This window comes from Rhinolophus ferrumequinum, chromosome 19, assembly GCF_004115265.2.
Source record: "Rhinolophus ferrumequinum isolate MPI-CBG mRhiFer1 chromosome 19, mRhiFer1_v1.p, whole genome shotgun sequence".
Lineage (NCBI taxonomy): Eukaryota > Metazoa > Chordata > Mammalia > Chiroptera > Rhinolophidae > Rhinolophus > Rhinolophus ferrumequinum.
The window spans coordinates 26,496,814-26,514,646 of NC_046302.1; the positions used below are offsets into that span (position 1 = coordinate 26,496,814).

Consider the following 17,833-nt stretch of genomic DNA (forward strand, 5'->3'; position numbering starts at 1 on the left):
ATCTTCCAGCCATTCTGTTGAAAGTTTCATTTTAGTTATCAAATTTTTATTTTCAATAACTTTCTTGTTCTGATTATACTTTCTTTATGGTATCCTGTTTTTGTTTCATGGATTATCTTTTTTCTTCATTCTCTGTGAATATTGATTATGAATTTCTGTTGTCGTTCAGTTCTTTTAAGATTTCCTCTATTCTCTCCAATGTCTCTATGTTCTACACACCCTTTTGTTCAATTGGTTTTGTCTCCTCTGGTGGAGGCTTTCTTCAAAATCTGAGAATCCTCGGCTGCCCATTCATTGCTTTTTAAGTAAGGCACTTAAAAGGCTGAGGGAAATCACCACGCATGTATGTATGTGAGGATCATGGCAACACTCTTGCCTCAAACACCACACACATACACACATGTACATGCAAGAGCAAATCCCTAAAGGACACCAACACCACAAAGCCCCTTTCCTCTGTCGCAGTGTTCTAGATGCCCACAGCTCAGAAAATGGGAACATCCTTGTACAAGACAAAAACCGTGTTATCACTGTTAACTGTTCTCCTTCGCTCACACAGCACCTCTAACTCATCAGCAAATAATATCACTTCTAAACCCAATGTAGCCCAAACCCATCCATTGCTCACCTCCTCCCATAGCAGCCCAAGTCAACACCCTCTCCTACCCGGACAACTGCAAGAGCTTTCTAACTGCCCACGCTTCAGCCCTTGTTCCCCTCAGTCTATTCTCTGAACAGTCATCTTTTTAAAACAACAGTTAGATTATACCATTCCTCTATTCAAAACCCTCTAGAGGCTTCCAACCTCATGTGGGATAGTCCAAATCCTCACCCTGGCCTGTTAGGTCTTTCATTATCTGCTTCTCAACCCATGTCTGATTTCCTCCCTAACATTCTCCTCCATTCATCACTCTAGCAACACTGCCCTCATTCCCCAAACACACCAGGAATGCACATCCCCCTAACACCAGCACGGCTTATACATCATTCGGTACATCATTCGGGGCTGCCCCCACCTCACCTCCTCTGAGAGGCCTTCCCTGAACACTCTGTATAAAAGAGCACCTCTCCTTGCCCTTATCGCTCTCTTTGCCCTGACCCTGCCCTGAGCACCACCTGACACATCACATATTTATTTATTGCCTGTCTCTCCTCACAAGAACAGGAGAGGCCTTACCTGGTCTGTCACTGCTGTATTCCCTGTTTCTGAATGAATGAAAGTGGGCTTCGTGAAGGTGACAAAGTGATAAGCTGGCCTTTTGCTATAGAGACTTCCACACATTCGACTGGGCATCTTCTTCCAGGGGATAATCTATTTCTCTACTGAAGAATCACTTGTGCCCTTTCTGAGTTGGAGGGGCTGGGGAGAGTCATACCTAACTGCCGGCTTCAAAAAGCCGAACAGGGACGAGGCCTGAGGGTCCCTAGGGTCAGCATGCAGACTTACTTAGCCCCTGGGATTTGAGGCCCCACAGGATGGCTCTGTAACACAGTCAGGACCTTCTCTAGTGGGGTTTCTCCAGAGGGTAAACTTTTCATTTTCTTCAAGGTATAGCAGAGAAATCAATCGCCTGTCAACACAAGCAAAGATGAGGCACTGGGGATTTGATTGTTTTGGAATCAAACTTTCAGACAATTCTCTCACTTTAGCCCAGTGCTTCAGTCCATCTTTGGCGACACCTTTCAAGGGCCGAATGTGCAGGGGTTTGTCCAGCAAATTAATTCAAGCTTGTCACAATCAAGCACATGGCTTTAAACATCCTCTGCTCTGCTAGGGGAGCTGCCAATGATCCATCTGCTTCCTGACTTCCAGAAATGTGTTGAATACTCTCAACTACTTCCATCGCTTTGCCCTTGTGGTTTAACAACCTTTCAAAAGATTTTTCTTTCATTCTAATTTTAGGAGTACACAAAGAAGAAGAGGTAAATATGTGTACAATCTTCCATATGTAACTAGGAGTTCTGCGCTGCTCTTCAATTGCTGAGCGCTCCTGGGCACCAGTCCAACAGAAAAATTACTCCTCTATTTCATATGTGGTAAAGATCTTACTGCTCCAAACTACACACTATCTAATACACTGGCCTGAATTAACATTGATCCAGGCTGAGATTCTAACTTAAGAGGTTTATAAAATATGGATCTCAGTTGCTCTGCAAAGATTTCTTCTTCATCACATACACAAAATAATTCCATGATGCTGGGCTCTCGGGAGAATAAGCCTTTAATAACACAGAGGCAGATAGCTCATCTTTCAACACACTGTAGAGACTGAAGTTTTGAAAAAGGAAACTAGCAGTGGGTAACATTCACTTAGAAGTTCACAATTGTGAAAGCAGCTAAAAATTTTGATTTCTTATTAAGTCAAAAAATATCAATTTTCATAATATAAGTTGTTACATTAAAAAGTGCATATGCACTATATACATCAAAGTATGCACAGGGAACAAACCTTAAAACGGGGATTTACATACAGAGAAGTATAAATTATGTTGAAAACCAAACACTGTCAAGAGAATAGTAGAGAAAGGAAGCAAAGAGTAAGAAATTTAAAAAAATAAAGAGTAAAAATGTATTTAGAGTAAACGGCAAAGGAGCTGGCAAAACACTAAATATTACAATCTTAGGAATAAAATTTGAATATTTTCTATCGGAAAAAAAGAAGCATCTGATAATACAAGCTAAGTCACTTGTTGTCTACTGATGAATAAGGAAATATATTTTAGTCAGGTTAAGTGTGAGTAATAAAAAGGAAAGATCAGGATAAAATGAGTTCATCAATGTCAAAACCAGAAGTAACCAAATTATAATGTATTTGAAACACAAACAAAATGCATGATTTTAGAAATGCTATGTAGAAATCAGTGATAAAATTCAGCAAGTGACCTAATGTTTGGGAGGTGGGGTAGGGAAGAAAGAAATCAAAGATGACATTTTAATGTCACCCCAATAAATTAAAAAAAAAAAAGATGACATTTTAAGTGTAAAAATAAGTAATGACAAAAGTGGAAAAAAGTAGAAGTATGGAAAATATCTCTAAAGGGTTCAAATAAGGCTGAAAAAAATTGTGCCTGTGATATAGTGAGACAAGAAAAATATTTAGAGAAAAAAAGTAGCTGACAATATGAACAATAATTAGAGAAAAAATTCACTTTAATAAATACTAGATGATTAAAAATGATAGGAGTATATCAACTGATAAATGGATTCACAAAATGTGGTATATACCACTAACCGCTCAATCCAAAACTCAATTTTAATCCAAAAATCAATATAAAACCAAGGATTTGAGTTACCTGATTAACCTTAAGCTAAACATTGTTGCTCAAACCATATCTAAGAGTTTATTACATTCTACTAGACTTAGTTACAATTTGGAAAAAATTCTCACCTGTTCAATGACATAAAAGGCAAATTCCAGGCGCTGTTTTTGGAGCATTGGAATCAGATGCAAGAAAAAAATTGGAAGATGTTCATGGCGATTACGAAAAGGAATGAGAACTGCCACCTTTAAGACAAAATAGTCATATATGTGAATAATACAGCAACAAGCCATAAAGGTAAAGATGATAACTAATCCTTAAAAAATTCGGAAGGCTTTAAAGTCCCATTCTTATGAATTTTCTTCATCAGAGATCTAACAGTGAGCAAAAACAGACATGGCCCTTGCCTCCACGCCACTTATGGTCTTGAGAAGCTGGGAGGTATAAACGGGCTCTGAGGGCTATTCTAAGGATTGTGGTCTTTATCCTATGAACACCTTTAGAAAGTGTGGAAAGATTAGAAAGAGTGATAAAGTCAGATTTGGTGATGGCAGAGAACACTATGGAGAGCAGATTGGAGAAAGCCATAAATGGACTCAGGGAGCTGCTCAGGAAATTAATCCAATAGTCAAGACAAGAGGCAATGGTAGCTTGAACTGAGGTGAGGGTGGAGGAGAAGAGAGGTGCATGGAGTTTTGAAGCATTTAAGAGGGAAATAGACAGGATTTGTTTACGGATGGAATGTGAGGAGTGAGGGAGAGGGATGTCTCAAGAGTAACTTCTAGATTTTAAAGTAGAAGTAGATCATAAATAATAACTTAATGGTTTTTAAACTGAATTTAAAAGAGTCCACTTGAATATCTATTATCCTACACATGGCTTATCTGGTCTAGAGATACTTTTTTTTTTAATCTAACAGATATGTTATGGAATTTACATGAAGTTTCATAGTTATATTAATATAGTTTTCATTTAACAAAATGCATGATTAAATTTTTGCTATATTTTATACTTATTTCAGTGGTAGGATAATATTCAATTTAAAGTAATTTTACAATAAAAATTGTGTTAATGTGGTAAGCTTAACAAAATGATGATGTAAGCAGCACAGAAAACAGAAATTTGTCTTTTATAAATCAAGGAAATGTGTTCTTATATAATCCAAAAAATAAAAGAAAAACCATGTATATGGAAATTAGAATGCTTTTTCAATAGGTTAATCTTTCTTGTAATAGGGGAAAAAAACATTTATTGGAACTATCAAAATCAAGACTAAAAAATACCATCTAAATAAAACATGTTAATATAACACGGGAATAAGTCAACAATTATCAATTATCACTTACTCAAATCCTCTATTATCTATATCCAAACTTTGTCACACAAGCCAAGTCACCCTACACTTCAGTTTGCCTTTGAAAAAGCTAAAATATTTTTTAAACATTACTTTTCTTAGCAATTTCTGAGCTAAGCTGGCTTTATTATAATTGTGAATTTTCCAATAAAAACTGAAATTAAAATAAGTAATTTATAATTCTACAGATTATAAATTCTAAAATCATCAGATTTTCAAAGAACATAAAAGTCATAATATATCTAATTAAAATTTCTGTGTTACTCTATATTCTGGATTTTTAAATACAATCTAAATTGATTATAACAGAAAAATATGTAAGAGCATTAAATGTGCTATTGATTAAAATTTCACATATACTAAATAAATTTTACTAACCAATGAATACATGTAAGTAACTGGGGCACGTGCATAGGTTTAGGACCTCATCCTACTTGTAAAATCAGAGTATGGCATTAGATATAGTCAAGAGAAAATAGTAACATTTACCTGTGTATTTTATATTACCAGGATGGTAAATGAGACCCATTTTTTAATTCTTAAAATAGTTTCATTTAAAAAGCGAACAAAGCATGATTCAGTAAAATTGAAGACATCCAAACTTAGAAACCCCACTGCTAATTTCCCCTTAATTATTCCCTAAATATCCGCCATGAGGCTGCCATTTTCATGTTCTATATTTGGTAAGTGGTAGGAACTAACGAGGTTCTGGTACCCCACTTTGGATCTCATTCCCTTTTGGTTTGCCTCATCCGTGACTTATGAATCTGAGGCTGCAGAGCTGTCAGAGCAGCCCACATCAAGCGTCCCTTCCACACCCTCACACGATGGCTACTGCTGGTTCTGGGCACTCCCTCCTGACTGGGAACTTGCTGATGGACTTCAGTGTCAATTACTGGCATATTCAAGGAATTCCCAAATCAATACAAACTCCCAAAGCAGTTCCGGGGCCCCTGGGTTTACTCTTAGGGTAGGAAGCTGCTGTGAGAAGTAAAAGGAGAGAAAGCAATTAGATGGTGGGTACAGATCCCTACCACTGATCTTATCTGTTGTGTACCAGTGTGATGCCTTCTATTGAAATGAGGGTGGAACTTGCCCTTCCTCGTTTTGAACTGGCCACAAGGTGAATGCCTCACACATAATATAAATGGGCTATAAAAGCAATTAAGGTGAATTATAGATATTTAAGGGAAGAAGCTATTAAATAGCTGCAGGGTCCATATTATTGAAATACATTTAGGACGACTGATGAGTTAAACATATAAAAATAAACAAAGGCAATGTCATGGCCCCTAATGCAGTAATTTTTTCAATGAAACATTTAAAATAGCAAGAGTTATTTCTTTGTTTTTTAAATCTCATAAGGAAACTCAGAATGTCGTAAGAGAAAAAAATTACCACTGTCTTGGCAAATTCAAATAAGTGAAACTGTTGTTTTAGTAGCAAATAAATTGTTCACATTTTAATAAGACAGTTATCAAAGATTTTGAATCATATGCCTAAAGCAAAGTTTTTATTAAAATGAAGCTAAACAGTGTCTTAAAATTTCATTTGACATGTCCCTTGTGGCTGTGGAATGACATCCTCAATAGTTTACAATATGTTGTCTAGAAAAAGAAGATCTCAGTGTCCTGTGATGATTTATTTCTAAGTTTATAGCTTTTATTCCAGGACATTCTTTCTTATATGTGCCCTAACTTGCTGTTTGAGCCACTCTCCTGCTGATGCATTTCCAGTGGCAATAAAGAACATCTGGTCATTATCTTCTGAAAAACAACACTTATCTTCATGAATCTCTCCTCACCACCTCTTGTCCAAGCAAAATTATCCCATAGTTTGCTCCCACTTTAAAACCACTAACCTTACTGAATTTATGCACCTAGTTTTCTATCTTGCTTATTTTCTCCTACATTCCCCATGAGATTAGCAAGAAAAATGTTTACTACATCAATTTCCTCCACCAAGTTTTCATCCTACTTTGGAACTTCAAACACACCACCAGGTAGGGTATCCCAAAATGATATGGCTTCATGTTTGCCTACTTTTAAGGGTGCACTAGCTATCTGCCACTAAGACTGAACAAAGTCAAAGCTACCAAGCTCTCATCCTCCCGCAGTGTTTTTAGGTCCATCTTCCTCTTTCTCCTCATTGCCAGTACATACAGGAACTTCTCAAGCAGGAGGCACTTGATTAAAAAAAAAAAAAAGAAGAAAAATGCAGGTTCTTTCCACTAATAGAATCAGAATGCCTGAGGACTGGGTTCAAGAATCTTCATTTTTACCAAACACCTCAGGTAGTTCTGAGACAGGTGGCCGCAAGACCCACCTTTGAGGCACCCTGGACTAGAAATGGAACTCCAGGCCTCTGAGTAGCTAACAACATCAAGCCGCTGCCTGGTTCTTTAAGCCGTTACGTCTTAGACCAAAGTTGTTCAGGCCTCCACCTGCAGCCTGAATGAAAGGAAATGTCGTAGGTAAACACTTCCCTCATCGATTCCTTTTAGAAATGAGCTTGCCTCTCCAAGGCATCCGACCTGTGTTGAATCTTCTCCGCCAACATGCCGTGTTCAGCAATAGCTTGGAATTGCTGAAATCATTAGTTTTGGAGCTCAGTTCCAATGAATTGACCATCAATAAACTTAACTGATTTTTTTTTAAGTAAAAGAACCTCAAATATTAACAATCAAGTTGGTAGCAGACGCTTACTATAAATCTAGTTATTTCGTCTTCCCCCCTTTCTCTACTTTGTTCTTAGGTCAGAATGGACATTATTAGAATGTAAACAGGCAGGGGAGGTGGAGAATTATTTAATTAATTAAGTATGGCAAGGACAGGTCACCTCGGAATGATCTCTAAATTTCCTCTCATACCTTTAGCTGTGTAGCTCAGAACTCGAAACTGTATTCTGAGAAGAGTTTGCACAAAGCTGAAATAAGAGCAGCATTGCCACACAGTTCCTCTATAAAATAAGCTAAGTTTTAGATCCCTGAATTAGCGCGCTCCTAAGAACTCCACTTTTAATACTCTTACCTACTGATTCACATGGAGTTTATAGTCTACTAAAATTTCTAAATAGGAACTATGTATGTGTGATATACTTCTCTCCTAGAAAATAAGAAGAAAACAAACCATAAAATTTCAAATCCAACTTCTGATATAGACCATTGGAAAAAGGACATCGGAATCATTTTTCGGATCCCACATTGTTCTACTACCGTGTCACACAGTGCACAGCTGAGGGTAGGCTGTACTTAACAGGAACGTGTGTCTGAGGACTAACTTCCACGTTAGTGGGGTACCACAGCCTTTGTGGGGTACCACAGCCTTTGTGACTGAGTATGCTTTTTCTTCCTTTAGCTTCCAGCATGCATACTCATCCCCCAAGTAAGAAAAATAATTTATGTGTCCAGAACAATTTTAAAAAGTGGAGTTACGTCAATTGGGCCATATTTATATACAAATGTGAGAAAAATCAATCATCAAATATGAAAAGATTCATTTACTAACTGAATTGGATTGGGGAAATAGCATAAGACAATTGTGAAATGGACATTGTTGCCAAAATTTCTACTGGAATTCATTTAAGCAGCCCTACAACTTGTTTGAGGCAAAAAAATATATAGATATTAAATAATTTGTAACAAGGCATTTATTTGTCTCACGAACTCAATTCAACAAAACTGGGTTTACTGCTTACCTCATACAAGACAATATGCTCTGTGTTAGGGGTGCCAATATAAATAATACACATCCCCAAATACAGAGAGTTCAAGGCCAATTAAGTCAGAGCGCTTTTATCCTAAGCTTAACAGGATATAATTCTTCCCAGCAGTGATTTTTTTTTTTTTTTTGGTACCAAAAGACAAATCTTTTAGCAATATACTAAGATTTAAAGAGAAATTGAAAACCAATCTCAAATTAAGGCTATGTCACAATCCTTTAGGACAACATTTTATTCAATCATATGTAGTTTTCACTTGAATTAATGTCAATGCTATTTCCTACTCACATAAAAACATTACATGAATATGCACTTATTAACCAATTTCATCGTACAGAGAGCACAGCTAGTCTAAACTATGATTTTTCTTTTTTTTTTTAAGCAGCAGAGACAGGCCCATTCCTTTATAGTTTTTCAAACAAAACATTAAATAGAATTCTGACACAGCAAAAAGATAAAAAATTTGTGCTCTTCCTTATGAAACAGAGGTAAAGAGCCCAAAGTTCTCCCTTTTATGTCACAGTGACCTCTGAGTGGCTCTTTAGAAATCTGAGACTGAGGAGCAGAGCGTGAAAACCCCAATACTAGATTTAACTGGAAATCAGGATAGTAATATCCTCCCCATGAGCTTTCACCAGTTCCAGGACTTGGTGGCACTATGACCACAGGTGTCCAGAATCAGTAGGGACAGTTTCAGGAAGCAGAGAAATCAGAGCCTCTCTTCCAAACAGAACAGAACTGAAAAAAACCTGTTCTCTAGGCCAATCTCAAGTGAGGTATTTATTATCAGGACCTCCAAGAGACTGGCAACAACACACGAGCATATACAGAGAGTACCAAAAAAATGTATACACACTTTAAGAAAGGGAAAAACGATTAAAATTGTAATAATATATATTGATAATAAAAGATGAATACAAGTCACGTTTGACTTCTGTAATGACAAGAGGTGCTCAAAGTGGTTACCATCAGCGTCCAGACACTTCCGATCACAGTGAACTACTGCTTGAGCTATGTTGACCAAAGTGTCCACTTGTACACATTTTTGGGCACCCCCAGTATATTTCGTATCTGCATAGGAGCAGGTACAGTCTTCACAAGTAACACGATTAAATCAGATTTGAACTGTGAATACCTAAACATTAAACATAAAAATGTTGATGTCTTAAATTTACCAAGACTTGAAAGGATTCCACTACACATTCTGAATCAAGCACACGTTTCCTCAAATGCATAGTAATAGGCACATTACTAAGGAGAAAATTTACTTCACCTTCCATCTGGGTTTACAGTCTTTAGGTCTCCAGTGACCTCCTGGCTCAATATCTAAATCCTTGGAGAAGAGTTGATGAATTTCATCAAAACTGACTTCACTGACATTGACATTGAGGAATCCCCCTGGAAGGTCAAAAACACGAAGAATTGTTTTAATAGTTTTTTGCCTCAAAGATGAAGCAAGACAAGTAGCGATCAGTAGGATGATGGCGTAACTTAGTTGCCAGGACAGTATGATTTATTCCAGTTACCACATCCTTGTGAATGTCACTCACTTTCCATTTTACTTTGGATGATAAATGATACAGTCACACTGTTAACTTTGGTAAATCAGCCAAAGAGAATCAAATAGTTTAAACTTTGTGGTTTTGAGTAATATAATGAATATGTTAATATTCTTTGGGAAAAGATTACATGTCATTACAACTTAGCACATCATTGCAATTTAATTAACAACTATTCAAGTATTTAAAAACTATTTTTAATTTCAACATAGTCAACAGAGGGGACACAACGCACAGGAGGAGAAAGTTAATTAAGCAGTTAGATTGACTGGAAGCTGAAGTTTCGCTTCCATTGGAGAAACTATTTAGCGTCTCTGTGCCTCAGTTTCCCCATCTATAAAAGGAGGTGGTAATGCCTGCCTCCCAACATGGATGTATCCATTAGATGAAATAGTGTGTGTGTGTGAAGGATCAGGTACGGTGCTGGTACAAAGGTACACAATAAATAACTACTATTACTGTCATTTATTTTACTGACATTTCTTAAGAGAAAAAATTTGCAAACACAATTCTGGGTTCCTACTATGTATCCCCTGGATATACAAAACTGAAAAACCATGGACTTTTAAGGAATTCCTGGTATCCTAGGCACTCACTCTCCAAATTAATAAGTATATGATATGACTGGAGGTGTTTTTAGTAATGTTTCCGAATGTATGCCACTGAGATAGGAGTGAATCTTGGATGGAACATTATTTCCATTAACTCAAAAACAGAACTAGGAACTAACAGGGCTGAGTTCTTTCTAACCTCCTCATCTCATAAAACGGAGACCAACAAGTGTTGAGGTTTCCCAGTTCCCGTCTGCCGAGCCTCGGTGGCCATGATTTCACAATATAAAACATCTATCTGGTTCTCTTGAGGGAACCCCTTTTCTCGCTCCTGCTATTCTATATTCTATAAGGCTTCCACAGAGGCCTCTCTGTCCTAACTAGGCAGGAACATCAGTAGCTTCCACTCAGCACAAAAGCATGCTAGAAAGAAGTATTTTAAAATGCAAATACATATGTTTCACAGAGTAAGCTAGGAAAAACTTTGTAATCTTCTGTCTGCCTGCTCTACTGACAACGTTAATGGTCTTTTATAACCAAATATCCAGCATTTTAGTGTAACAAGATATGCAAAATAGCTAATCTTACGAGAAAGATCAGGTAACTAAAGGAAAAAGTAACTTACGACTTGCAGAGAAAGGGTAGGTCAAATATAATTGGGATCAGTCTGAGTACAGACTATCAGGACACAGCTGACAAAAACAAAATCTAGCAGTGTAACCAAACAAAATTCACACAAATAAATCTGATCTATTTAAAATGGTATGCATGATTGCTAAATGACAGTAATTAGGCTAAATAATAAGCAGTCCATACAAGTAACTGTTAGTATTCTTTAGGCACTGTGAAACCAATTTTTATGCCTTTTTTCCAGCTTTATTGTTTCAACAGCTGTAATCATCATTGTTGTCAGCAGTTTTCTCCAGTATCATTTGCAGTTTAATTTTTCATCTTGAACACACATGTGCTGGCACATTAAGATGAAGCCCTTTGTCCTCAATGGACAGGGCCTCCTGCGTCCATCACTTACTATCCCTGATGCCCCAGGCACCCGAAGTTCACCTCCGTCCTGACTGCACCCCAGCCAAATTCCTGAGTCCCTCAGCAGACTTTCTATGTGCTTATTGCTCTTTGCTCTGAAATCCTAATAACATGCCAGAAGTAATAGCCATGTCATTTTCTTTTCGGGAAAGGGGACAGGCCTTCAGGATAGGCACTGCCACCACAGAAACTAAAAGTGCAATCAGAAAGAGAGAGCGAAGCACCAATTAGTGGGGGCAGGCGGGTGGTATTAGGGAGAAAACCCTGTGTACAGGAAGGGAAGGGGAAAAGGGCACATTACGGAATGTCCCCAGGAAGAGGCACTGAGCAGGTAAACCTGTGGGGATATGGTTTCCAAACTGCCCTCAGCAGAAAGAATCTCTCAAAGTGAGCCTGTGGTGGGATGAGGGAGGACGTGGGGTCCCCCTCCCACTGCACCCATGAAGGCAACTTTCATCTCATTTACATATGGGTGTCCCCTTCAGGCTTCACTCCAGAAAGCGGTTCAGTGCTTTAAAGCCAGGGGAGGACCCGGCCTTCTTTATGGTAAATAAGAGTAATGGCTGTGTGCGATGTCAGAGGGGTAGTGGATGGGGGAAGGGGGGTTGTCACTGTGTGAGGGATATAAATGATAAATGTCTAACTAGTACATTGTTTTGTGCACCTGAAACTAATAAAAAAAACGTTAAAAAAAAAAAAAGAGCAATCAGCCAGGCCGTCCCTTTATTGCGCTTGCTGAGACTTAAGGCCAGCTGAAGAGCAAGGATCCAGAGGCCCACAGGGAACCCCACTCTTCCCTCTGCGCCTGCGCTAAATCTGAGAACATGTGTACTCCTTCTGCAATTCAAGATTAAAAGGTCGAGAAATAAATGCATTGGCTGAAACCCATTTACCCAGCATTATAATCAATCAGGACATAAATGTAAATAATGTCATTTATTAAATCCTGACTTTCACTATTTGGAAGGTGCGACTGGGGTTAGAAAGGAAAGAGCAGGAGAAGTGGGGGCCTGAAGAGAGATGGGGCCGCCAGATAGCTGGAGGGTAAAGTGGAAGAATGAAGGTCAACTGTAAGCTACCCGTCAGTCTTGGCAACAAAACCCAGGCCCCAAACTACTTCTATTATGTATGAAAATAACGCAGGCCATTTGCTATAATCTCCTACTGCTGAATTTGTAAGACATGCGAAGTGCCTCCCTCAATGGGCCTGGGGCCTGTTAGGTATGCAGGGGGCCCAAACTATAGGCTCCTGGTCCCGTGGATTATAATGTATCACATGACATGATTTAGGATACTATTTTTCCTATTAAAATATAATTCTTAAAATAAACATTCAATACATACAAATTGCCTATATTTACATTTTTCTCACATTTCAAGTAAAATTTAAGGCATATATTCTCTAGGCAGAGAATTGTCGTCTCTATAAATTAACAGTTTTAAATAACTACTTCACTCAGTTTGCGGTCTATATCTAAAGCCTAATTCTGGATGCTTGAGTTCTTGTCTGTTTTATCCTCAGGGTTTCAAAATCCGCACAGCCCAAAGATCTGAAACAATGTCAGAGAAAGACCTGAATTTCCTCTAGAAAAGTCCTTTGGGGTGGATTCCTCTCCAGAGTCAGAAAACCATTTTTACAATAAGATGGCACCTTGCTCCCCCCTCCCTCGGGATTTCCGCTTAACCACAGCTCTGAGGCTGACCAGTTATATCTGCCCCCAGTCCCCCACGACCCCCTTTGAAGCCAAGACTAGAAATTGCCCATTTCCAATGCTTTACTTAGGCTTCTCAACGTGTGGAATTTTATAACCTTTGCTTATACAAATGATTTCGTACTCAACTATCCTTGAAGTAAGCAAATCCGAGTATTCTAAACATAGATAGAGTCGTTTTTAGTCACACAACCCCAATGCTGAGTGCAATGCATAGACATAGGATGAACGAACGAATGAACGAACGGGAAGGTCAAAGCTGGCCATGTCCAATCCTGTCTCACCTCTCTCTCTCTCTGCTTCCTTCATACCTGTATTTCCACTCCTTGGCTCCATCAGGTGCTCAAATATGCCTTTAAGACATTTGTTCAAAAGGGGTCCCACAGGTAGGTGACCTAAAATGACAGCCCCCTGTACAGCTGCAGTTCTCGTCTTCTAATCTCGGCCACAGGACACAGTACTTAACATACACTTTCTCCTGCTGTGGTCCTTCTTCCTGTACTCTGAATGACTAGCTGTGACCTCTGTTAACAGCCTGCTTTCTGTTTCAGTTTTGCCTGGTAATCCACCTTTGGTCCACCCCTGGAGGTACTGATACCCTTTGTCACATGCTTTCAAATTGTCCTCCTGGTCCCCGACGACTGAGAAATTGACAGAACCCACAACCCCTATTACTATAGTTCCTCAATGCTGAGACACATTCGTTCATGTTTTAGCATTCTGACGTAGGGACATACCCTACAACGTGTGCATTTAATGTAGGGCTCCTTTCTTGTTCCCAGAAAGCCCTTATAAAATTAAAGATCGGTCTTGTCCAGGAAATATGGTATATCCTATTGTCCTCCGGCCTTTTCAAATGTGTTTTCTAGAATCATTCAATTGCCAAGAAATTTCCATATACTCTACCTCAAGGTTTTTTCTAGAATACCACCCCCGCTCCTCATCTGAATTAAACCAGTATTCTCCCTTTCAAACTATGCTAAGTGCCTACTTTCTTACGTCTACCAACTTGAAGCCAGACGTGAAAGAAAGTATTCTGTAGATTCAAACCTACACCTTACCAAAAAGCACGCCCTTCCTTCTTCCATAAATTTGAGTTTGAATTTTATGACTTTGAAGTTTGCGACTTGTCGCTGTACCATCTTCCAATACCCAGCAACGTTCACTGACACATGCCCTCCCCTCCCTACCCATCATCCTGGTGCACCCAGCTCAGTACCACACCCTGACCATCACTGCCACCTAGAACTGACTGGCAGTGTCAGCATGGACAGTCTGGCCGTTCTACCTTTAAGTTTTCTCTGCTGTATACCCATTTTTCTTGTCTATCTGGTATCCTAATCAACCAGTTCACTACTTCTGGTGATGCAGTTAAAAACCACCGGCAGGCCTATTTAGAATGGAGGTTACTGGCCCCATTCTCTCAAAGTTCCTGTGTCCGTAGACGCCTGGGGCTCAGTCTGTGGCCACCCAGCTTGGTCTGAACACATTTCAGCTGTTTGAACTGTCCACCACTGAGTCCTGCCTCCCAGAGGAAGAAGCTAGAACCCACTCTCCCAACCTCTGTGGCAGATAGGAGCAGTCACGTGACCAGATACACCCACAGGAGACTGGGAAGTAGAAGTGAACAACATGAGGACATGGGCACCTTGCAAAACGATCTTTCAGTAAAAGTGGTAGCACTTTTAGGGGCTTTAGGGGCACCAGGGGTGACACTTCTGGTCTCCAGACCTGAGCACCCCCAGTGGGAGCTGTGATCTCTGCCACGGGGCAGTGGGAGACTCTTCACAGACTAGTCTGGGCCTTGTTTTGACTGTTGAGCCTCAGAACCTACGTCTGTGGCCACCCAGGTTTTCTGAGGGTTGCTTAATATCTTTTCATGGATTCTCTTTCCTCTTAAACTGAAGTTGGTTGTATTCTGTGGTTTGCAACCAAGAAACCTGACTTTTGTTGGGGGCCCGGGGTTAGGCGTAGTGGCCTGCCTTTTTAACCAGCATCCCAGCTGATTCCGGTGCACAGAATCCCCGGACCACACTGAAAAGAAACACAGTCCTTTGAGCTTCACCCAATTGTGACTCCTCGCAATGTCCCTACTTTGTCAGGAACATAGAAGCAACAGGCATGAACCCCCTTAATTTTCTCCACTTCATCTCTTGCCTCAGGGGAGGAAGTGCTCCCACTACTTTCCAAAGCTAATTTTTTGGCCTGAGCATATTTCTGTTTCTTTCACTTTCTCTGGACCTAACTTCCTGGACACCCGCCTTATGCTCCTTCTTATGTCCCGTCTCTCCATCATTTCTTTCCATAATGCCTCATACATGTACTCACTCAAGTCCATCTCTTCCTAAAGAGTTCTTCCCTCAGCCCCATCTTCTCCACAGATTCCTTATCCCCATTCTCCTACCCTTTCCCAACAAACTTTTTTTTTTTAAACCAACTAGTGTTTATACACTTCTGAGTCACTTCTCAGGACAGTGTATTTTGCTTCTTACCCTACTAAAATTGTCCATGCTATGGTTCCTATTAATTTTCTATGTGCCAAATTCAATATCCTTTCACAGTGTCTCATTCTACCTGCTTTCCTTTGAGGTATGTGACAAGACGGAATACTCTCTCCCTGTTGGTCTCTGGGACGCCGTGCTCTGACTCTTCTGTGTCCCTGAGGGTTTTCCTTCTTCTACTGACTACCGTCATCCCCGTGAGTGCTGACGTTGCTCAGGGACCCACTCTTAGCCTTCGTCAAATCTCAATTCCTCTTATTTCCAGCCCAGATCTCTCTGATGAAATTCAGAGTCCAAATTAACTGTCTTGAGCTTTAAACAAAACAGGCCCAATACTGAACTCGTTCACTTCTCCATCCTCCAAATGTGATGTTTATCCTGCATTACTTGTTTCAGTTAATAGTCACCAAGTCAGACACTTGAAAATTAAGCCTGATCCTTCCGTTGGTCCCTATATCTGGCCAATAGCATCCCTACAGCTTCTCTTTAGTGCCTCTTCCTCTCTCCAATGCCACAGCCTTGGCACATGTCCTTGTCATGCCTCTTGGCCCCCTGCAGTGAGCTCCTCGTTGGTGTTCCAGGTTCTAGTATTTCCCCATTCTCATCCATTTCAACTTGTCATTAGAATAATCTGTCTGAAGTGCCATCGTGTCACATTATTCATCTACCAAAAGCATATGAATGTGATATTCCCTAAAGCAGTGTTTTTCGTTTGTTTCTGTTTTGCCCTTTTTTTTGCCCCTGGATCTTTGAAAACGCTGCACCTTCATCTTAGACAGATGAACACAAGGCCATCAAGCAGTCTGTTGCATACAGTCAGGGGCTCCGCTCCCTCTGAAGCCTGTCTCATGGATGCCTAGGGATTCATGGAGCCCACAACACCCCACAACTGGTCAGTGCTTTCCACAAGGCCCTTCTCCCTGTCCCATGCCCCACTCATACCCACCCCAGTCACGGTGGACCACTCTCCATTCCTGGAATACAGAATCTCTTGTGCTGTGATGCTGTTCCCCTCACCTACCTATTGAACTATCTTGCAAGACCCACTTCTAATGTCCCATGTTCCCTCTCTCTCTGATGTCTCCATTTCGTCCCATAATAACCCCTTCGTAGCAGTTAGCACACTGCCTCTCTCTGCGTGTGTTACCTGCTCTAGCTGGCAGATGTGAGATCATATTTAGCTTTGTTTCTCCTCTACCTGCCCCTACAAACAACTCAGAGCCCACCCACTGCATGTACTGCCACTGCTCAACAATCGCTTGTTTACTCTAAAATGACTCCTATCCCTTTTCTACAATAAATATATGCATAATGCTTTGTTACAGTACGCATTATTTCAACTTTCCTGAAGTTTATTTGCTTATCTTTACCCTCTTTGCCAATTTTCCTTTGACTTATTTAAACTCATCTCAAAAAGTCTGTGCGACTTTTGTTATGTTCAAATGGCTAGCAACTATAGAAACTATCAGGGTTAATACATAAAGGAAACTATTCCACAAACAGTAAGGACAGAATATATAAAAGCCACTGCAAATGTATTCTATTTGAATAAGAATTAAAACGTAGGAAAACTACAGGTAAGTCTAACTTCATTTTAATGCAAAGTGTACAACTGACATTTTCTATCACTACCTCACCCAGAAAAAAATCAAAACATCCACGATAAACATTTATTGTTTTTTGGCTCTAAATACAGTAAAATTTCTATCTCACTTCATTACCACAAAGAATTTCATATAAATTTCATAAAGCTGAAAGGGTATTTGCCCTTTGGAGAATCTGTAAATACTAACAGTAACAAAGAAGTATTCACTCATATTATATGAATAATCACATTTAAGTTGGTTGTATGGTGTAATTGATTGAACATAAAATATTGCTGAAATCCATGAAATCAATTTTATCCGAATCCCAATTGGAAAGTTCAGATTTTATCTTTATGGTACTCCAGTGCCAATAGTCACAGCGCTACAGTAGATAAAATTCAAAAAAAAGTTATACTTAGATAATTAAACACACCAATTCTAAGTCTTAACTTCACTTTTGGTGATCATAGGAAAATTAAGTATCATTCATGCTTAAGTGGTTTTCACATAAGTAGGTCTTATTCTCTTACACAGACTTCCTTTAATTG

General features: G+C 39.4%; 1 protein-coding gene across 3 annotated transcripts in view; it reads right to left on the reverse strand.

Annotated features, from left to right (window-relative positions):
• Positions 1-17,833, reverse strand: part of B4GALT6 (beta-1,4-galactosyltransferase 6) — a 63,712-nt gene that overhangs the window by 11,852 nt on the left and 34,027 nt on the right. For 2 of the 3 annotated variants that reach the window (XM_033087642.1, XM_033087641.1), the window contains exons 4-5: positions 9,609-9,733; positions 3,390-3,506 (exon numbers count right to left, since the gene is read on the reverse strand). In XM_033087642.1, the coding sequence (XP_032943533.1) occupies positions 3,390-3,506; positions 9,609-9,733 (242 nt within the window). The remainder of the gene's footprint in view (positions 1-3,389; positions 3,507-9,608; positions 9,734-17,833) is intronic. The other variant, XM_033087643.1, reaches the window with a different exon arrangement.